General features: G+C 39.3%; 2 protein-coding genes across 3 annotated transcripts in view; both read right to left on the reverse strand.

Annotated features, from left to right (window-relative positions):
- The window catches only part of RAD51C (RAD51 paralog C), a 1235792-nt gene that overhangs the window by 735617 nt on the left and 476288 nt on the right, over nt 1-23887 (reverse strand). The gene's annotated exons all lie outside the window — the stretch shown is intronic.
- IDH3G (isocitrate dehydrogenase (NAD(+)) 3 non-catalytic subunit gamma) overlaps nt 12602-23887 on the reverse strand; it is a 415676-nt gene continuing 404390 nt past the window's right edge. Inside the window, exon 10 of the mRNA XM_044055463.1 lies at nt 12602-12709. Within this exon, the coding sequence (XP_043911398.1) occupies nt 12605-12709 (105 nt within the window). The 3' untranslated portion in view covers nt 12602-12604. The remainder of the gene's footprint in view (nt 12710-23887) is intronic.

Consider the following 23887-nt stretch of genomic DNA (forward strand, 5'->3'; position numbering starts at 1 on the left):
GAAAGGGGTGGTTTTGGGGCCTGTCCATTTGATGGAGGCTGTCCTTATTGTAAGAGCCGATTTCATTATATATATATATATATATATACACACACACAAATATATATACATAGATATATATATATATATATATGTATAGAAATACCGATAAATACCTAGAAGAAGATTAGATAAATGCATACACAACTTCTAGTGTGAAAAATAAACTGAAAAAAATAAAAAATAAAAACTAAACGAAATGCAGACCACAGTGATTTCTTAAGCTTTCGTTCCTTTTAATCAGTATCGGAACTTCTTCAGAATGGATCAGATGTCAAAGGAACACAGTATATATAACAACAACAGGCTCATGAATCATAAGAAGTAAACAGTAAAGCCAGTAATAAACAACTTTCTGTACATACATACATGTGCATAAAATTCTGCCCATACAAAAGGTATTCACAAGAAATGACTGAATGCTGTTAAAAGAATGTGAACAACTGTCTGTACACAAAAATGCATGTCCAAAATTATGTAGTGAAAACCCTGCCAATGACAAAACATATTTACAACAACTGTCTGAATGATTCTGTTAAACCTTTGTGAATATAAAGACAAACTTTTGAGTGCCAACCTGTAAAAATGTGAATAAGTACTTCATTATGAGTGTCAACCTGTAGAATACATCTGTATGATATTCCTTATTGAAACCATTTCAGGGCACATTTCAAATTAAGAGATTCATTCAGACCAGGCAAAAATTCAGCTTTTAGTCTTAATTACCATTTCAATTCCTCTAGTTGCAGTTTGCAATTTACGTCTCCAAAAAAAAATCTATCTGTTCTAGTACAAAAAACTTAAAACATCTAAACTCATAACATGACCTACTGTGTTTACTGAGGGCATTCATATGGTCATTATTTCTAATGGCCCCACAATGTTCTTTGATTCTATCACTTAGTTTCCTGACAGTTTTATCAATATAAAAATTCGAACATGTGGAGCAGACTGCACAATATACTACCAATGAAGAATTACAATCAAATCTTTTGCTGAAAGAAACTGAGAAACTACAGTGTGGAAACGTGCAACCATCACCTTTCAAAATATATGCTACAATAGGCCTAAAAGGTGGATTTTCAAGGTTCCCTTATGGAATTTATTATGATACTGATACCATCAAAGCATTTACTGACATGTTTAACAAGTGGGGGCTAGAATTATTAGTTAAAACAGTCTCTATTTATGAGACAATGGAAAAAAGGCTTTATGATGAAGTAAATGTGTTACATGATAATATTATTACTGACTTATTATTTACGCAGTATGATAAATTGTATTATAAGATTATCAACAGGGTGGATCAGAAATGTGACAATATTTTTAAAAAGAAAGTTAAGAAATTAGACAGACACAGTAGGCAGTATAGACAACACAAGGTGTATCCTACAGATAAATTATTCTTTCATGAAGGACAACCAGGCCTTACTACGCATGTAACAATGGAAAAGGTTGACAAAACTAGTTCTACTTCCAATTTTAGTTTTTAATTAGAAAGTGACAATTATAGGGAGGAAGATGCAGATTATTCAGTTGATTTTCAGGATTTTCCACTTCCAAGACATTCAGAGAGAATAGCAAACCGCAGACAAGGGATATACAAAACCTACAGCAAGGTAACACAGCAGTACAATATCCACCCCAGGTGGTAGGTTTTACAGATTCTATACAGTGTAAAAATAATATTTTATACACGTTAGATGGTTTTAATATATATAATTATTTTTAAGTTTCTATCACAAAATAATTTTTTTCTTTATTTTCTAAAGGATTTAAATTTGTTCCAACTAGAATACCTGATATAGCTACAGTGACGGTTAATTTACAGTTATATCTGAGAAAATTAAATGTAAATATTATGTTCTCAGATAAAACCAATAGAGCTGAATTTAAAGTTATTCCCAAAAAGAGTAGCATATTTAATCCTCCATTACACCCACTTGTTACTGCTTATGAAAAGCTGGTTACTGAAGATTTATACAAAACATGGGGAGAGAAGAAGAGATTTTTTCCCAATCTAAATTTTGAAGAAAGGAACCTTCTTAAGATCTTAAAAGAAGATAAGAGAATTCGAATTATGACACCTGATAAAAGTGGTGGGGTAATACTATATAATTCAGAGGATTATACAAATGCTATGCAAAATATTTTATTCAATGTAGACAATTATTCTTTGTTCCAAAAATGAAATACATATCTCATATCATAGACTAGACAGTTATTTAAATGAATACTTAATGGACCAGAGAATACTGAAAGATGATTATGATTTTCTTTTGAACAAGCACCCTAAAATCCCGGTCCTTTTTGGAATACCTAAAATACATAAGAACCTTGAAAATCACCCTTTTAGGCCTATTGTAGTAGCTGCAGGTTCTAAAACACACAATTTAGCAGTGTATGTTGATAAAAAATTAATACATATTGTGAATAAATTCCCTCATCTATTAAAGGATTCTTGGGAATTTTTAGGACATATTAAGAAGGATTTATGGGTTCCTGATTGCTTTTTTCTAACTACAGATGTTCAGGACCTTTTTTCATGTATTCCTAAAACAGAAGGTTTGTCCTTCTTCGAGGAGGTGATTTTTACTTATTCATCTTTGACTGCAGATGAAGTCCTGCTTATATGTGAACTTATGAGTCTTATATTAGAAAATAATTATATATATTTTGAAGGGGAATACTTTCAACAGCTTAGAGGGGTTGCCATGGGAGCTGCCTGCGCTCCCTTGTATGCAAATTTGGTTCTCCTGGGTTGGGAAATCAAACATGTTTTTCAAAGTGAATTATTTTTATCCAACGTTATATATTACGGTAGATTTTTGGATGATATTTTTATCTTGTGGAATGGAGGTTGTGAGCAGATACCTAAGTTTATACAGTATTTGAAATTTACCTTTCACTTTGATAAACAAGAGATTAACTATTTGGACACTAAAATAATCAAAGCTCAGGATGGATATAGTTCCAAAATCTACCGTAAAAACACTTTTTGCAATAGCTATTTGCATTACAATAGTCATCACCCAATTTATCAGAAAAAAAAGTATTAAGGGCCAAGCGATAAGAATAGCCAGGATGACGTCTATTAAGAATGATGTGATAATAGAGTTCCAACACTTAAAGGATACGTTTTTAGAGAGGCTATCCTGGACATTTTATTGACCCTATACTTATTGATATTCTAAAAAAAATAGGGTGATATTTACAAGCCTTTATTAGGTACTGGTGGAGATAGTACCAAGAATATAGTAAATGACAAGAAAGACCAGTACCAACCTAATTTCCAACAGGCTTGTGTAATACAATATAGTCCTCTGTATTCACAGATCAAGGGAATATTGATAAAGAACTGGAATATTTTCAAAACCAATAGTGAGATATTTCAAATTTTGGGTGATAAACCTATATTTTCCACCAAAGTAGGACTTAATATAAAATCACTATTGGAGAGGGGCAATGCCTCCAAGAACATGCTGGAGAAAAGGGGTGGATCTAAGCCTTGTGGTAGGTACTCCTACTGTTCCTATGTATTGCAAGATAGTTCTATTGTCATTGACAATCAAAATAAAAGTTATGTGTTCTTAAAAAGTGGCAACTGCTGCTCTAGCAGACTGGTATACATAGCTAGGTAGGTGCGGCACCTGTACTTCGTTTTATGTAGGGAAGACAGAGAGAATGTTTAAGACCAGGATATATGAACATCTTTATGATATCAAAAAGAAGGATACTAATGCCTTATACAGGCATAGCATATCATGTATTAACTTCTCATGTTTTAAGTTTGCCATTCTCGAATTTGTAACTGTTGAGGTGAGAGGTGGAGATTGGCAAAATGTGCTACACAAAAAGGAGCTTTTATGGCACTTAAGATTACCCGCTGATTATCCACCAGGTCTAAATGAGCATATTACAATAATGCCTATTCTCAAGGAAAAGGCAGATTTAGTTTAACAATATTAATATTGTTGCAGCAATTTTAAAATTTTAAAAGTATAAATAATTCACACAGTGATATACACATCTCTCATGTAATGAGTTGATTAATGTAATTTATTGTATTATATTATAATTTTGTGGTCAATGGGACCTTTGAACTCAATGCTTTAACTTTAACTGTGTTAAAAAATGTTTTAGTTTCAAATATTTATATATTCATGAGCAGAGATTTCTTGCTGCCAGTATTGGCTGGACTAGAACCAATGACTGATTGATATGGTGCATTTAAACTTGATTTTTGAACATTTCTTTGTTCTGAAGTCATACTTGTTGATGAAAGCGCTTAACAATATTGTTTTATTATTTTATATTCATTAAATATTACTGTGGGCTCGCAACCTTGGTGTTCCTTTTTTATTATATATACACACAAAAACACACACACACACACACACACACACACACACACACATATATATATATATATATATATATATATACACATACACACACATATATATATATATATATATATATATATATATATATATATATATATTTACTGCGGTGGTGGTGCTGTGGTAGCGTTGTCGCCTCACAGTTAGACATTGCCCGTTCGATTCTCAGAGCGTCTTCTGTGTGGCAACATGCGTGAATGGGCATTCCTTCGTTGAAGGTTGTGTGTTAGGCCCGACAAGCCAGCACGTAAAAATCTACTGCCAATCATTAGCAGACCGGAGTTCCACTGTGGCGACCCCTAACCAGGAAATGCCGAAAGACACAAACATATATATATATATATATATATATATATATATATATATATATATATATAAAATAAAAATAAAAACAAAAACTTCAAAACAAGGCACAAAGAAAACACTGAACACTTATCTAGCGCCTTCGTACCTTTATTGCTGTGGAACTTCTTCAGAAAATATAAACATAATGAGAAATAACTGTATTTATATACAGCTTTAGTCATTGAAAGACCATCTCATCAAAACAGAACAACCTGTCATATATTACACTGTCTTCTGTAATAGTATATCTATGTAACCAGCCTCACTGAAACTTAACACTAAATAGTTCAATTTTTCAAATTCTCCCAGGAGTTATATCAGCTTTATCAATGCAAGTAAGTATGTCTTTTGATTTTTTCTGTTTGTATTATGTATAATTAATGTTGCTCATGTTTTTCATTTTGTTTGTCTACACCAAAACAATCAAACATGGAAGAAAACTGCAAAAAAAAAAAAACAAAACAAAAATTACTTGTGGTTCCTTTTTCAAACAAGAGATAGTGTTGTGTGATTATAATACAACAAATGAAAAGTATAATAACCCATTTAATAAAGTTATTTTAACAGTGGAGTCATATTATTTTGTGATATGACATATTAACACCTGCTATCTAACAAAAGACTGCTCTGTGTACTTCAGCAAAATATACTTAGAAATGCATTAAAAAATTAAAAAACAATTTTCCAAAAGTAGTTAGTATTGAACATTTGTGCTTATTCTGATTGGTGTTTATGAATATTGTGCTTACTTGGTAATATAATAAAGAAATACATATAGCAGGTGAAACTATGTTGTGGAAAGAGTAAGGAAGTCCACACTATTGTCATTTTTTCAGAGAAAAACTGAAAAAAAAAACCTTATTATAACTATTTTAAAACACATTTAATGTTAATTGTTAAAGTCAATAATTTTCTGTTTGCATTAAGACATAATTCTGGGTGACGGTAGAATGCTGCTTAAGGCTACTGACATACCTGCATGGGACACACATTCAGCGAGCTCAATCATCTCTCTTCATATGGTCCAGTGAGGAACGTCTCAAGTCATTCATGCCCAACATGGACTATGACAGAGTCATAACAGCACCTGCTGTTGAGAGACTTGAGTGTGTGTGTGTGTGTGTGTGTGTGTGTGTGTGTGTGTGTGTGTGTGTGTGTGTGTGTGTGTGTGTGATATGGCGGATTCTGGCACATGACAAACCGCTAAGCGTGACTTTCTCCTTATCCAGCCTGGTGAGAAGCACATCTGTGTGTCTCACAATGGAGTCTCCTATGACTAATATGCTGGGTTTATGGTTAGGCCATAATAGTTGCGAACACTGGTGTGTGGCTTATGCATGGTATGCAGTGTGGAGGGTTGTGGAGTTCTTATGTGTTTTTGCTTCTGAGGTCTTCTTTGTTTGGGTTTGTTTTTGGTGAGAACCTCTGCATATGTGGGTGTGTGTTGCATAGTTGCGGGTGGTGTTTGTGGTGTAGTGATTGTGTTGTCAATCTTCTCAGTGCCAGATATACTGGCCTGTGAAGCAGAGAGCATAGACTCTAACTTCTTTATGTAACTGCATCTCTCACAAATTGTATTCCTAGGTGGTAGTAGTAGATGGTTGTCCGTGTACATGAGGCAGTTGCTACACTGTCTCAGGATGACCTTATCAACCAGGCTGGCCGGAGAAACCGTAGAAAATTGTCCATCCATATTTGTCATAATCTGAGGGAGAGAGGCCAGGGAGAGTTAAGGGGTGGGCCTAAAGCCCAAGTGTTTAAACCAAAACTAAGAGGCTTAGAATAACACTTAAAATTTAAACATGCTAAAAAAAAAAAACATGTAATAAATGCAGCAGAGAAGATGCAATTGAACACTTTAAAGAATAAGTAGCAGAAAAAACAAGATGAAGTGATAGAGTAGGAGGAAGAAACAAATACTGCAAAAGCAGCTGAGTAAAGTCTTTTTTTTTAGTAAAGTGGAAAGGGAGAAAAGAGACAATTCAAGGTTAAAAAAACTAAGGGGGTTCGCCTTCCTAAATGTTCTCTACACACACACACACATATAAAACACAGAAAAAGTACAGTTTTGTACCTACCATAAATGTAGATGTTCGAGTGCTAATACAGCTGCAGTCATAACAGATGGGTTTTCCTGCCGTCAGGCGGGTCCTCTGTCGGCCGAATTCCAAAGTCTAGGTCCGGCGTCGGATGTCATCGCTTCTTCCCTGACGTCAGTGCGACAGGGGTATAAAAGAACCAACCGACGCCATTTTCTTCAGTTTGTCTTGCCCCAGATGTCAGGTGCCCCCAGAAGGAAGGCAAAACATAAATTTATGTAATAATGCAATGCAATAAAATCAAAAAACAGTAGTTGGAAGCAAATACACCATAAAAGAATACCCCAATCATGTTGTATGAGGAGGTGTTAGCCATTAGGCCTGTCCCAAGAAGGGAAGGAGGGAGGGAAACCTGGACTGCAGCTGTATTAACACTCTAACATCTACATTTATGGGAGGTACAAAACTGTACTATGTTCATCGTGCATACAGCTGCAGTCATAACAGATGGGTAGAATTCCAAAGCTAAAAAAGGGGTGGTAGGCAGTAAGTGGAACTAGGAGGAGCCAGGATGCCCTGCAAGACTGCAGTGGCAAAGCCCGCTCTAGATTTGGAGTATAATGGTAGGTGATAGTGCTTGGAGAAAGTATGTACATAACTCCAAGTGGCTGCTTCCAAAATATCTTTGGTAGGAACCCCCCTGAGGAAAGCTGCAGAGGTAGCTGTGGCCCTTGTGGAGTGAGATCAGATGCCTGTAGGTACAGTTTTACCATGAAAAGAGTAACAAAAGCGAATGCAGTGGGCTATCCATTTTGAGATTGTCTGTTTGGAAATAGGCTTCCTTGAGCACCTGTAGCATAGGACACAAAGAGTTGCTCTGATTTTCTGAAAGGCTTTGTTCTGTCCAAATAATAACGGAGCTGTCTGTGAATGTCCAAGGAATGTAGTAGTCTCTCCCCTTTGTTTTGTGGATTAGGATAAAAGGTAGGTAAGTGGATAGCCTGATTCAAGGCTACCCTGGATACTACCTTTGGCATAAAAGAAGGGTTGGTTCGTAAGGAAACTCTGTCCTGATGGAAAATGATGAAAGGCTGCACAGCCATGAGGGCTTGTAATTCCGAAACCCTGCGTGCTGAGGTGATAGCCAGAAGGAAGGCTGTTTTCCATGACAAATATTGCAGGTCTGTTGAAGCAGCTGGTTCAAAAGGAGGCAGGGTCAGCTTTTCTAGAATGAAATTGAGGTCCCAAGCAGGTACTGGTTGCTTCCTTGAGGGTTTTATATTCTTAGCCCCTCTGAGGAACTGTCTTAAGAGAGGGTGAGAGAATAAAGGAGGATCAGTGTTGTATTCTGCAGAAATGGCTGAGGCATGGATTTTGATGGAGGAGAATGAAAGTCCACTGTTTAGCATCTCAGCTAAGTACTGTAATATTTGAGGTAAATTCAGTATTTCAGGATTCTGACCCTTTTTCTGATTCCAGGCACAAAACCGTTTACATTTTGCGGAGTAGGCTTTTCTAGTAGAAGGCCTTCTGGCCTCCAAAATGACATCCTGCACCTCCTTGGAGAGTAGGGTCTGTTGTGAATTTAAGGTATCCTCCATGCGGCTAGACTGAGTGTTTTCAGCTGACTGTGAAGAGTTTTGAAGTTGTGCTGTGTCAGTGGAAGAGGCATTATCGGAAGGATCCATGGTGGGGAATGAGTCAGGCTCCTCAGGAGTTGGTACCAGTGCTGTCTTGGCCAGTCTGGAGCAATGAGAATCATCTTTGGTCTGTCTGCTCTGGCTTTTAATAGAACTTTGGGCAGCAGAGGAAGAGGCGGAAAGACATAAACTGTCATTGTTGTCCAACTGAAAGAGAGTGCGTCCACTTTCCAGGCCTGTGGATGAAAGGTCCTTGAGCAGAATTTTGTCAATTGGTAATTTCTGTGGGTGGCAAAGAGATCTATGTCTGGCCTTCCCCATGCTTGAATTATCTTTGTAAAAACAAAGCAACTTCCATTCGTGTGGATCTGTCATATTTCTGCTTAGGTTGTCCGACAGCGTGTTTTCCTTGCCTGGCAGGAACTGTGCTTGAAGTTGGATTTGTAATTCCAGAGCCATGTTCCAAAGAGACATGGCTAGCCTGCATAGAGGGTATGAATGAGTTCCTCCCTGTTTGTTTATGTACCACATCACTGTGGTGTTGTCTGTCCTTATCAATAGCTGGCCTGGATGCAGTAGGTCTTTGAAAGCCATAATAGCATTTATTACTGCTAGCATTTCCTTTTGATTGATGTGTAGGTGCTTTTCTTTTTGGGACCATTTGCCCTGAATGCACCGATCTGTCATGTGCGCCCCCCAGGCATAGTCTGAGGCGTCTGTTATGATGACTTGATTTGCTTGAGGCTTGCAGAATGGGAGACTTCTTTGGCATGCTTGAGCCCACCACAGAAATTCCTTTTGAAGACATGGAATCAGTGGTATAATTGTTTCCAAACTGTGGCTGTGTTGAGACCATACGTTTTTTAGGTACCATTGAAGTTTCCTCATATGCAGCTTTGCACATGGGATTAGTAGGATGCAAGATGCCATGAATCTCAGAGCCTGCAGGATTTTCCTTGCAGTCAGCCTGGTGAAGGTTGCCAGTTTTCTGAAGTAATGAGTTAGTTGCCCTTGTTTCTCTGGTGTGAGGTAGGCCATCTGGGTGTTTGTATTCAAGCTGGCACCCAGGAAAATTATTGTTTGAGAGGGTGTTAGTCTTGATTTCTTTTTGTTGACTGTGTATCCCAGAGAATTCAACAGCATTATTACAAACGCCAGGTGTTTCAGAAGTATGTGTTTGCTGTCCGCTTGGATCAGGCAGTCATCCAAATATGGGTATATCTGTATCCCTTGAAGTCTGCAGAAGGCAATTACTGATGCCAGGCATTTCGTGAACACTCTGGGCACAGTAGATAAGCCAAAGGGCAATGCAGAAAATTGATAATGGGTTGAACCTGCAAGAAATCTGAGGTATCTTCTGCAATCTTGTCTGATCGGGACATGCAGGTATGCCTCCTTGAGGTCCAATGTTACCAGCCAAGACTCCTTGCCCAGCATGGGAAGAAGCTGCTGTAATGTGAGCATCTTGAATTTTGGTACGAGTAAATATGTGTTTAGGATGGATAGGTCCAAAATAGGTCTCCAATCTTTGCCCTTCCTTGGTACCAGGTATAGTCTGGAATAAAAACCTTGACCCTGTTCTTGTGCACGTACCTCTTGAATAGCTTTCATGTCCATGAGATCTGAAATTTGTTTTTGTGCCTCTGCCCTTTGATTGTGTGGCAGGTTTGGCATGCCTCTCATTCTTGGAAGGGTGTGAAAGTGGAATCTGTAGCCTCTGTCTATAATGTCCAGGATCCATTTGTCTTTTGTGACAATATGCCAATTTTTCGAAAATAACGCCAGTTTTCCACCTAAAGGTGCTGCCAATTGAGCCTTGCTTGGCATGCAAAGGGGAAAGTCATTGGTTCTGCTTTCTGAATGGCTGTGAATTATCCTCATCACCTCTTGGTGTAGGTGCTTGCCATTGTCGGCCTCTAAATGATCCTTGAGATTGCCCTCTACCCCTCGGGTGCCTGTATCTACCTCTTTGAGATCTGTCCGTGGCTGGAAAGAACCAATTTTTTGAAGGCCAATTTCTACTGAAACGTGGAGGTTGTACCTGTAGGAAATCTTTCACTGTCTGCATTGATTTTGCCTTTTCCTCCATTTTCTTTAATACCTCCTCAGCTTTAACACCAAACAGTACATCTTTTTAAAGAGGTGCACCTAGTAGTTTAGCCTTGACATGATCTGGTAAGGTTTGCTCTTTGAGCCAAGCATGTCTACGTATGACTGATCCTGTAACAGCAGCTCTACATGAGGCCTCTAAAGCATCAAAACCACATTGCAAGGTATGTTTACCCACTTGCTCTGCACTATGTAACAAATCCTGCAACTCCTTCAAGTCTGGTTGTTCAGGTTGTGACATTTTACCTTTCAAATGAGATAACAAAAACTGTTGATACTTTAACATATGGAACTGACAGTTTAATGCCCTCATGGTTAAGGTGGCCAAGGTGTATACCTTTTTCCCCCACCTTTCTAAAGCTCTGGAATCTCTCTCTGAAGGTAATGGATTTTTGGCAGTGGAGGCCTTAATTCCCTTGGGACCCTGTGAAATGGTTTCTACGTCAGCCGCATGGCTTTTGTATAGGAATTGGTGTGAATCACGAACCCGGTAATACCTGTCAGGCTTGGCTGAAGCTGGAGGTAAAGAGTCTGGGTTGAGGCTGGCCTCTGAATACACATCATCTAGTATGTCTAAGACAGGAGGGATAGCCAGAGGCCTGTGCTGAGGGAGCAAGAGGAAATCCCTGAGCCTTTTCTTGGAGTCTGAGTAATCTTGGCCTTCCCAGTGGAAGTGTTCCCTCAAGGTATGCAAGGTTTCCCCAAAAGAGTAGTCCTCAGAGGGGGGGGGGGAGACAGAGGGAATGGACTCCTCTGCATCAGAATCTTCAAAAGGGGAGTATGAATGTTCCTGGTCTTCAGAATGTTCTGAAGTAATGGAGACCTGGTCCGAGGAAGGGTATTCTTCCTCCACTCTAGGCCTTTTGTCCGAGGGGGGTTGGGAACCCCTGATAAGAGTAATCAAATCCTCAGCCATTTTGAGCATCTGCTTTTTAGGCATGGGGCCTTGAGAGGGGCCCTGTGGAGCTTGTCTTTTAGAATGCATGGCTGCTTTAGATTTAGTGAAAGCCTTAATGGAAAAAGAAGAAGAAGGCCTGAAGACACCTTGAGAGGTGGCAGGCCTGTCTAAACTCTGAGTTTCCCCGCCAAGAGTGGCTTTGGTATCTGTAGTCGGGGTGTGGGCCGAAAAGCCTGCAACCTCGGGCACAGAAGACACCGCTAATGAAGTGTCATCGGTAGTCAGGGGCTGCGTAGGTGCCTCGCTGAGAACAGGAGCAGCAGTAGTAGGCTTTAGCGTGGTGTCGGTAGAAGTCGCGGACCTCGTATGTCGGTCCTTATCTTTGCATCTTTTACTCAAAACTGTAGTCGGATTATCCGACGACATAATGTAATTAAACTTTTTGCCAAAATAGTGTTGGGCGAACTCCGCCCGACGCTTAATAGTGCGTCTGTTGAATGTAGCACAAAAATGACAGGCCGAGACATCGTGGTCTAGGCCTAAGCAAGGAATGCAGAGGGAATGGAAATCCTTATGCGGTATTTGCTTCCCACATGAAATGCAATTATTAACTTTGTCTGACATCGGTCTGAGGCAAGAAAAGTTTCCCCAACGGGGTACTTAGCTTTCAAGAAGACTTCGGTTGAAAAATATTCGTAATCTCAGGGGCTGGCCGACTGGCACTTGCGAACTGCTTCTGCTTCGGGCACCGCGCGGCAAGAAAGACTGAAGAAAATGGCGTCGGCTGGTTCTTTTATATCCCTGTCACGCTGACGTCAGGGAAGAAGTGACTACATCCGACGCCGGACCTAGACTTTGGAATTCGGCCGACCGAGGACCCGCCTGACGGCAGGAAAACCCATCTGTTATAACTGCAGCTGTATGCACGATGAACATCAACTAAATTCTAGTAGAGTGAGTTAAATTTGGTAACAAAGTGAAAAAAAAGTATTTTGTGTTAACTGTAGAACTTTGCATTTGTGACAATTGTGCTACAAATATCCCAAGTGAAAGCATATGCGGATTGGCATTTTATCAATAGTATATATATCATGTTCTCAGTAAGGAATCATAAGGAACTTACCAACCACATCAATGAAGAGCCAGTCTGTTGCCTTTACCATTAATTATTTGTTTAAGAATAGCCTGCACAACTTCAGAAGTTGTTCCCTGGCCACCAATATCTGGAGTGTGCATCTAGTAGATAAAAAGTATTGAACATTATTACTTTTTGTTTTTTTGAAAGTAAGCAAATGGAACAATTGCATCACTAAGTTGGTGTTCAACAGTTACCCAATAAAAGCTGTAAATTTTCAAGCACATTTTAGTACACATTCAATGTGCTGGTAATACCCAGGAATCAACAAAAGGTAAGTCAGGTATGCACTGCTCTGCTGTGAGACTCAATTACAGCAACATTCAACGGTGCACAACACCCTTTGAATTGCACAGATTGACAATTTAACTCTGAAACTGGGAATGTCAAAAACAGCTTTTTTAAGCACTCTTCAGTGGTGTTAAGTTCTAGTCTCATGCTAGAGCATTAAATGAGGTAAACAGTCACCACAGAAACCAGAGGGAAGTGAAAAAGAACTAAACCATGAAATACTTTAGTCAGCCTTTTTTGTGCAGGCTGAATGAAGTGCTTGAATATGTTTTAAAGTGTTTTTGCTCTTTTCATTGCTCTTCTCTGGTGGCTATCTTCTACCCACAGTGATATGTATGCTAAAAGCTTTCAAAGCTGTGAAACACTTACCATTCACAAACTTTTTTTCATTAACTGTTTTAGTACATGGAAGCAGTTTAAACTCCATGCACAACAAAGTTATGATTATGTTTCCCTGATTATATCTCTTTTTGTTATGCGTTCTTGGGACGTCAAGATTCACTTCAAGTTTCACTCTCAAGGTAAATGTCTTGATATTAATTTTCTTAAATGCATAGCAAACGGTTATGACTGGAGACCTGATCATAATCCTCCAAGTTATGCACTTATTATGATCAGATCTCACACTGCGGTACACTTGGTAGACTCCAAGCAATAGCATCAGAGTAAAGATTACACAACTTTAAAACCTGTAATGCATTTTGCTCTAACACAAAAATAAAAGTGTGATAGAATGAATTAACAGCTTTTAAAGCTACTGGCTGTCTGCATAACTGCCTGAACCATTAAGAATGGACAGATTTATACTTCTTTACAATGTTCTCCCTTCTGCTGACACTGCTAAGTCAAGTGGTGCAAATGGAGACCATTTTTTATTCAACCAACCGCTTTTTTTTTAAACATTCTGTGACACTTAACACATCTGTTGAAATCACTAACTGTAACAACGGTACAGAGAGAGAAGTTAAAAGTTTACTTCAAGAAGTGGATCGCTATATCAGGTCCATGCTTTACCACAAATTATGACTGGATCTCCACAATCATAACTATCTTGCTAGCTATATGTTATCAATACTTATGTCAAGCTTCACCTTGAGAGCTTTGCTTCACTCTACTCTCAACCTGAACTTCTTAACATCCAAGTAAGTGGATTATGAACAGAGACCCAATAATAATGTTACACATCATAACATATTGTTTTCGTATTACTAATATACTTTACATGAAAGAGAATTTTTGTTTAGCTAAACTTTATAAAGCAAACTGGTCCTGAGCAATCAGACTAATTTGTAATGTACCAACAACTACAAGGGCCAGTCAGCTGTAAAACACACACACGCGCACGCACACCAGTGGCATTGCTATATATAACTAACAATTAAAATCTAACAGACGGGTTCCCACAGCAAATATCACACTAACACAAACAGCATCAATACACCTTTTGTAGATCACTCTTCTTGTATCATGGCTATCACTGGAGCCGCTGTGTCCCTGCATTATGAGGTCCACTATAAACAAATATTCCTATGCCAATGAAACAGATCTAGCAGAAAGATCATGAGACACAAATAGCAAACACAAAGAAAATTTCAGACATGCAGTGGAGGCCACATACTTTACAGATGAGTACTAAGCATTCTTATCAAACTGACAGACATTGTCAAAGGTGTACAGCATGCCACTTTTTTTTTTTAAATAACTCAAATAATGGGTGGCAGGAGTTCTTAATGTTACAGAAATTTGGGAAGAGACACGCTAGTGATGCCTAGATAATAATGTAGGTCAAAATCTAGCTTAAGGGGTGGCATTTCATAGGTTCATAGGTTGGTACTAGGCTATCAGCCCTAGGGCCTATACAAGCCTAGCCATAACAATTCTCTGGCTATTTCTTCTGACACTATTTACTTCCCTGGACCCCTGTCTAGCAGGTGGAATGAATTGATCCCCGGGGTGAATTTCCTTTCTCCCATCCAATCGTCAAGATTCCTTTTGAAGGGGGCCAAAGAGGCGCTCTGCTTGACATGTATGGGCAGTCTATTCCAGAGTCTGGGGAGTCTCTTGGTCAGGAACCTATCCCTCCAGCATGTTTTGTTTATTGTGATGACAAGGTTTAGATCCCTGGAGCGTGTGGCTCTGAGGGATTGGGATTTCTTTAAGTGTAGCATGTCCAACAGCTCTGGGTTTGACATGGCCTTGTATGTTAAGCAGAGATCGCTTATAAGTAGACGATATGCGACAGAGTATAGCTGGAGTTTTTTAAGGTAGTCAGCATAGGGCATCTGCTTTAGGCCTGTGATTCTTTTAGTGAGGTATTTCTGTGGCCTTTCCAGTTGTTGCAGATGTCTTGAGAGATACATACCAAATGGAGCATTGTATTCTATAATGGGTCTAATGAGAGATGAGTACAGTGGGACCAATGACCTCCTTTTTTCTGGATGAAAAGCCATTTCATAAGCAGACCAGGGACTGATGAACTTTGTCCTTGTGATGCCAATAAACGCAATACTTGGATATTCAGAGTACTTGCATTAAACACTTATTTGATCTTTCCATATAAACCAGTGCAAGGTTGAAACAAAAGTGTACAGGACAGATGAAGCTTTGACATTTAGAAACTTCCCATCAACTTTTGACACCAGCCACAGCTGTAATATTGTATAAAAGTAAAGATTAGCAATGTACAGAGTTCAAAGGGCAAGAAGGACTGACGTGACTGCAAGTGGCATTGCAGATGGTGCATGGAGCATTTCTTGAATTTTAATAATACGGAAGGGCCTGTTAATTACTTCATTCTTTCAAACTGCCTAACATAAAACATCCAGGAGTCTAACTATTTAGTTTAAAGTCCATAGGTTATGCTTGAAGATGACACTAATTATCTTCTTTTTTTCCTTCAACACATTTTATTGGGTAACAATTTAAATTGCATCATATCAATTTCTGTTAGTATGTTTCAACCAGGGGTGTCATGCACTTAAGCAATTTGGGTTGGCACAAGCCCCCCTATCATTAGGAATGACCGGACTGCCTTAAATTTTATAAAAAGATGAAAGTGATGTACTTACTGTAATATCGTAGCTTCATGATTTATACCCATCTGCTTCAACCACTGGGCTGGATAGCAACAGGTTCAGCACCACTAAGCTCTACCAAGCTCAAACTCCTACTCAAGCTCCCATAACGTACCGTGCCTTCTCTTCTCGTCATATGTTTGCTCCATAACATATCTACGAACCTTTAACAGCATGAATGTTTCAAACTAGTTCCTGTAAATGTCTATACCAAAAGGAAGAACAATAGGAAGGACAAAGGTGGGTTGGGATGTTGGAAACAGAGGGACATAGATGATAAAGATCTAGTAATGTTGCAAATATACAACCTTTGTATCTTACATGATTCAGTCCATCACACTTCAACCTAATGACAGAGTCCCCAGCTACAGCCTTCAGGCGGACAGCAAGTCATAATACCATGGAGTATGATGCACCCAGAGATAGACCTACAGATCACATCTGGCTCATAGGGACCTGGCAAAACTGTGCAGTGTAGCCAGATCAGAGCCATATCAGTTCATCAACTGAAGAGTTCTAGAAAAAAAATTGGAGGTAGTTAGTGAAATGAGCTTTAGGTTTACCTTGTAATGCCTTCTTGTATTGTGGTTAACGAAAAATAATACAGTCTGACAGCCAATCTGGACAGGGTGATCTTAGATGTTTTTTACCCCAATTTGTTTGAAGCAGAACAAATGGATCATCCTTTCTAGAACCCTTTACTATGTCAGGAGAAAAGCATAGCTCACAATAGGCATTTTAGTAGTGCAGCAAATATTTTCCCTATTGGAATACTGAGGAAAGAAAACAGGGAGCCTGATTATTAAGGTTAAGTTTTGCTATCACCTTAGGAATAAAACCTAGATTTGCTCAGGAAGAGATTCCATTCTTGTGAAGTACGATGTAAGAGGGTTTAGAAGACAAAGCTAGAATCTCAAATTATCCCAGCTGATATCCCTGCCACTAAAGAAGTTTTCCATGACAAGAATTTAAGCTCTACTATAGCTGCTGGTTCGAAATGGTAGTAGATTAAATTTTTCTAGTATGATGCTCAAGTCCCATGGTGCAGCAGATTCTCAGAAGGTGGGGGTAGACTAAGCAGGAAATGCCCCTCAAAAAACTTCTGCATACTTTGAAGAAGCTAAAGAACAGCTGAAGATATCATACTCTGATAGAAATTAGAAATGGCCAAATTAATTTTTAGAGTATATAAGATGGATTTTTCAAACATGTCAGTTAAAGACTGCAAGTCTGTTCAAAGTAGAAGAGACTATGGGTCTAAAACCTGATACGTTGCTCAAAGAAAAAAAAAATCATCCTCCACTTGTTCTTGCACATCTTACTGTTAGAGGGTTTCTGAGATGCCTTAATGAAATGGACTACCCAAAGGGAGCAACAGGATTCCTGAACTCCAGAAATCATTAAGTTAGTCTTAGGGTCGTAGATCTAGATGAAGATTCCCTGCTGTGGGAGACCGGATACCTTTGTGAGCGCTAAGGAGAACAGACTTCTTTAACAGAGTCTCCATACCAGTGGAAACCAAATTTGTCTGATGAAGTTCCTATACGGGATGAAAGCACTTAATATATATGTATTTTTTTTTGGTTTGGTTTTAAGTGGTTTGACCAAATAAAACAGTTGCTGCTTGTGACCTTCAGCCTTGGATTTGTTTTGGTTTTGCAGCCTCTTGGATTTTATGTTTTACAAATTTGTCTTTGCCAAAATAGGGCTATGAAAATGACTTTAATCATACATCATCATCTTTACTTTCAATAGAAATTTAATTTTGAGTTAAAGTGTTGGAGCAGTATAAAAAAGACCCAGAGGCAACTGCAGAGCCACAATGTCACGGGGTTTCTGCCCCCATGGAGGAAGTGGGGAATAACAGGTGTTGACTTTGGCACTGGCCATGGATGTAAGAATGTCACAGCAGGGCCTTGCTCAGAGGCAAAAGATGGCATCTGATGCTGTCCCACTGTGATGTTACAAGCATCAAAAGGCATCAGCTGAGCTAGTCTATTAAAGAACTGGCCTGTCTGGGAATATGCACTGCAATAAGAAAGTGCGGTTTTGACATGGCCCATTTCCATAATATGAACAGCTCCAGACTCAAGAGATACACGTTTCACCTTGATTGCTGATGTGCCAAATATCTGTCATGTTGTCATACTGGATATCAACACCCTAAAGAAGGATTCCTTTAGAAACTGCAGGACTGACCTCCTACCAAGGACAGTGATCTGCAAAGATGTCTCTTGTTGTGACAGTGCCCTCTGAATAATATGGCAAATAATGCCCCACCACCATGGGACAGAAGCAACTATGATGACAAACACACTGGGGAAGGGACAAATGGGCAACTCTAAAAGAGGTTGTCCTGCTGAAACTAACAAATGGTGATGGCACCTCTTTGATAACCAAACTACAATGCACAATGGGTCTGAATTCTGACTGTAAAGGATACTGAAGCAGCCACTTTAGTAACCTCATCCTGTATCTTTCAAAGATGACCAAGAAAACTTCCACAGTTATTAGACTCAGTGCATTGAGACAAAGTAGTTACTTGTGATGGGTATGTCAAAAGAATGCAACTGGTTGCCTGAATGATGCTAACTCTGTCTGGTCAGTTGACAACTGACATAAGTTCTGTGCTTGCAATGGGTCCAACTGCAACTTCACAGTGTTCACAGATATCATCAAGGTTATGAACAACTGGAATAAATATTTTTTTGCTCTGATTAATGACGCCTTTGTAGTGGGTGCAAGGAGCTGTTGTACAGATAAGGGAATGTCCTACAACTTCAGACAGTCTGATATGACCACCACACATCTATATAACTCAAAGTGCTGTGATAAGACCCAATGGGAGGACAAAGAATGTATAACAACTGCCTCCAACCCTGAAAAGCAGGAATTTCACAGACTCCCTGGCTATTCTGATAATCAAATGGGAATACTGGAGACCTAAACAGCAAATCAAGTGTCGCTCCAGCAAGCGCAGCAGGGCTGACTACACCATGGCTATTTATTGTTTTATGCCACTTAGACCTAATATGGGCCTTCTTAACCAGCACAAATAATCAAAATAATTCCAGATCCTTACTGGTCTTGTGGGACTTCCTGGATTGTTCTTTTTGACAGAAGGCTTGCTATATCTGATATGGCTGCTTGCATTTGTTGATGTGTTATGCCTGGAACAAAGACTGATGGCTGTGAAGGACATTTTATAACCTCTGGATACTAACTCTGAACCACAGTCCTTGTCTGATAGCTAGCCACAAAGGACAGTGCAGGGACAATCAAGCCACAAATGCCTCCACAAAGGAAAAGTCAGGCAAGTGCTCAGGGATTCTGTGACTGCTTTTGACTTTAGGGAGGTACCCATTAAGGATACCGCCAAGATCATGCTGTTTCCTAGCAGAATGTTGCTTGAAATGTAGCTGCTGGCTCTCATCACAGGCTCTATGCACTCCTTTGGTTATATGAAGACATTCTCTTAAGAGAAACATTTCTCTCCAACAGTGTTTTGCTCTCCTGCTACTTTTTTTCAGTTTTTCTTTCACCTGAGGTCTAAACAAGGTTAAGCCATCAAAATCAGCAATGAGTGACATCTTAGAGATGTCCTCATTATTACAGTGTTGGTGCCAAGTGTGCTGCTGTATAGTGATGCTTAAAGCAGCTTCTCTGGCTTCTACATCCACTGTGTTATGCAGCAGCCTCATGGACGGGTTGATCATGCTGGCTAAGTTAGCCACCTGGAAAGCTAAATTTTTCTATACATTCCACATGGAAACCTCATCCAGTGCATCAGGTAATTCAAGGCACTGGTTAACTGAGGAGTGCACATGCTTTTCAATGTGGTGCAATGACTTGGAATCCTTGTCTGTGCGTGTGTGTGTGCACCATGGGGGTCTTCTCAGAAGGCTTTTTTCTTCAAGGTGGCAACCATTACAACTGAGTCAGCTAAACAGGCTCTACTCCAGCATCCTTGGGAGAGGTGGGGTGGCTGAGGATGTCGCCTGGTCTCCTCATCTAGCTCTTGCTAAGCCCTCTGCAGGACCAACAAAAGCATGTGGTCTGGAGTGGAAACCACCTAGAAAGGTGATGGAGTGACGGAAAAAGCTTCTTGCAAGACTTTCTTGTCTAGGGATACTGGGTTGGTTAGTCCTGATCCCCACCATCTCATCAATACCAGTATTTCCTCAAGTTTGGGCTTAACAAGGGAGAATAATGGGAAAGCCTCCCTTCTAAGACAGTATGTGAGGTACTGGACTCTGTGGGGTAATCGAGGTGTTTCCTCTTACACCTCTTCCTCCTGGGAACATTTAGAAGGGAATGGTCCAAATGTGATGGAGACATCTGCACCAAAAACCTGAGAGCTGTCCCTGCCATGGTTTTCCACTCACCTGCTCCTAAAGGAAGATGAAGATAGGGCCAAAGCACTAGATTATGGGATGCCCATGGCTGCACTTAAAGACAATGCCAAAACCCATGGGTTATTAAATCAACCTTTTAGGGTTACTTCTGTATTGGCTTCTGATTCTAACCCACCAGCATTGAGGCACCTGGTAACAAGGAAACCAGCAGCCGCTTGACTTTAGTACCAAAATACTAGATGTCAAAGAAGCCATCCAGGCTTCCAGCACTGAGGCCACTGCCAGTGTCAAGGTAGGCTTTGGGACAGAAGCATCAGATGTCAACAGTAACAAAGGACCCGAGAGTACTGGGATTAATATCAGGATTGAGAGACTCAGATCTTAGGGTTACAAATGCAAAAGTATGCATCTGCACAGATTACAAAGATGGAATTGGTACTGATAAGAGAGTCAACTCGTGGAGGAAGCAACTGCTCCAAAATATCCAGCACTGATAATGGACCTGGGGAAGGAGTAGTAGAAGTTGAAGGAAGGGCCCCTCTCCTGCCACTTCATCTTTGTCCCAGCCAACATAAACATTTGGATTGATAGGCTCAAATTCTTCCCCATTCTGTGTTGTTTTGCCCTCCTTGAGACTGGATGGACGTTTTGAACTACTGGCTAGGTTTCTAATGGTCAGCAGACTGATTGCCTAGTGCTTACCAATGAGATACAGATGAACAAGTCAAAACCAAAGAAGAGAGTCTCAACTCAAGGTAGCAAGACAATTCTTTCATAGGGAAAACAGCTGACCTGTTTCCTAATAGGAGGATCAGGAACAACACAAACCTCAAGTTGGTCCTGAAAGATGAAACTGGAATATCTTTTTTGAGGACACACCTCATATGTAGGTACTTCGGCAACAAGGAGGGCAAGACTTACTTAACTCCTTAGGATCATCTCCTTTACAAAGTCTTTTTCCCTTTTGACCTTCTTTTTCTTGGGTTCAGTCTCTGCAGCATCTGACCTTTTAGAATCAACTCTTGTCCTTTACTGCAATGTATGGAATCCACAGTTCTCATATGGTGAATTTAGCCTACAAACAGTCCATCCTCAGTCATGCAAAGCAAAGAACATGTCCTGAGGGGAACTCTGTGCCTACACTGGGAACACTTTCTGAAGCTTGAGGCCTTATCAATGCTACTACTGAAATCAAAGAATAAATGCCAAGTGAGGGAAAAAAAAAACAGTAGTAACAGTTGAAATCACCTATAACCACAGAAATCTACTTGACAAAGCCTGTTTACAGCAGTTTACTAATATACAAAACAATGGCTACCGTCAGGATGGAGTAGGATAAACAAACATCTAAGCAGGAAAACTATCAACAATCACTATCAAGAATAGTTAAACTGGCAAAGATCTCACTCGAATCAGGATGTATAACTGGCAAGACTTCATTACTGGCAAAAAGATGCTGAAAAGGAGACTGATGGTGCCTCTTGTTCACCTAAATGCAGCAAACAAGTGTGGTATATTATGAGAGCTAGACTTTGAGTTCTAGAGCTTAGAAGAGTCATAAATGTTCTAAGCAACAGCTGGCTACTACATAGTGAGCCACTGCCAATTCTGATTTATAGGTATACTGGATAACAGTTTGGTAAGGATTTAGCTCAAGCAGAATTGGAAAGTGCAAGGTTCAAAAATGGATATCAAATAATACTTATTCATGAAGATGTCAAAATGTTCCTGAATGAGCTCTAGGAAATGTTTTTTAAAAAATGACAGCATAAGAATTCAAGGGGGAACAGAAAGATGGCAAGGTACAGAGGACAATTTACCTGCAACAATCAAATAGTATTAACAGAATCTAACTTCTTTGTTTCTGTGTTCCCCTGGAACTTGCTTAATTGCAGAGAACTTTGCACATCTGGCCCATTTCCTTGGTTACATGAAAGCCTTACAGCTGATTAATTACAGCAAACCCCTCTTCAACCCACCATTCCCCAGTGAGAGTCAGGCAGTAGGGAATGGAGCAGCTTACTGGTCCTGTGGGGGAGGTTTACCCACTGTCTGTGGAGGTACCCCCCTCCATCTAGGTGGCTCTTTTGAGCCTGCAATCATCAGCTCCCAAGGAGAAGTATGCCTGCCCATGCTCGTTTCCCCTCAGCTACTTAGTGTAAATGCAGTGTTGTAGCATAAGTTCGCCCGTCTTGGAACTCTACTGGGACAATACCTAATGCATCCACATGGTGTCAACTGTGAGCCACAACTGCTTAACTCCCTCCAAGATGGGGAAAAAGGCAGCAGACATTCACTCCCATCCTCTATGTCCAGCTTCTACAGGTACCTGAGATACTAAGTCAATCTCAGGTTGCCTGTTATGTAGTCAGAGCTTTATCCTTCTATGCCACAAAATGGCTTAATATGTTGCAACTTCTATTCAAAAAATTACTTTGTTCTTGAGGAAATCTATTTACTTAATGACCAAAATATATTAAATTTAAATAAATATTCAAGGAAATGACAGGAAAAAGGTGATATATCGGTCACAGGTGACAAAATAATAGACAAACCAAACGAAAAAGGAAAACCAACAGCTGGCAGCTAGTACTGGACGATAATCCCAAGAAAAATCCTCTGCTTTAACGTAAAAACAGTTTAATGTACAAACTTTCACGTTTTCATCACTCTTAATAAGGTAACTTCTTCAGAAAACAAACAAACAGCGGCTACACAGTAACCGCTAACTTTTAAACTTTGTTGCATGAAATCATGTGACAAGTGCAAACAGTAAACTTAAAGGTAAAGTAGTAAAGTAATTTATACTGTCCTTTAATGACAGTCCTAATATTTGTTTAAAAGTAAAGATAATAGTTAATATTTAAATTTAAATATTATTTAACTGTTAAGACATCGATACCACCAACTCTTAGGTATGAAATCCTAAAATCTATGAGATAACAACAGAATTTAAAAATATGTACCTTAAATAGTCACTACGATCATCAGTACAAAACTGCTAAAATAAATAAAGAATGTAGCACACTAATGGTAAATCTACAACTACATAAAATGTATTCAAAAAGTTGAAAGTGAAAGTTACAAATTATTATTAAACAAACTTTTGACAATATTCTATGTCAAATAACATTATGGCAACGTACGCATCAACTAATTAAAGTGAGTTAATCTCATAAGATTTCTTAATTTAAGCAAGAATAAAATATTGCAGTTCTCGTTGAGACCAGGAAAAGAGAACGCATTTAATGCTAGTTGCCATTCAAGTTCATGAACCTCTAAGAGCAACGAGTAGGGACCTCCCCTAATATCAGGTGTCAACTGATCTATAGCTTGGAATCCAAAAGTGTGTCCTTCATTTAAGGAAATATGTTTTGCTAGAGCGTTTTCTTTTTTCTTTTTACTAATTGCATATGAGTGTTCATAAATTCTGTCATGAAACTTCCTATCCGTTTTACCTATGTAAAACTCCGGACACAAATGACATGTAGCTAGATAAATTATACTTTTGGAGTCACAATTCAATTTATGGTTGATGTAAAACGGAAAGGACCAGTTT

This window comes from Protopterus annectens, chromosome 13.part0, assembly GCF_019279795.1.
Source record: "Protopterus annectens isolate FY-2018-M chromosome 13.part0, PAN1.0, whole genome shotgun sequence".
In the NCBI taxonomy this organism is placed as follows: Eukaryota; Metazoa; Chordata; order Ceratodontiformes; family Protopteridae; genus Protopterus; species Protopterus annectens.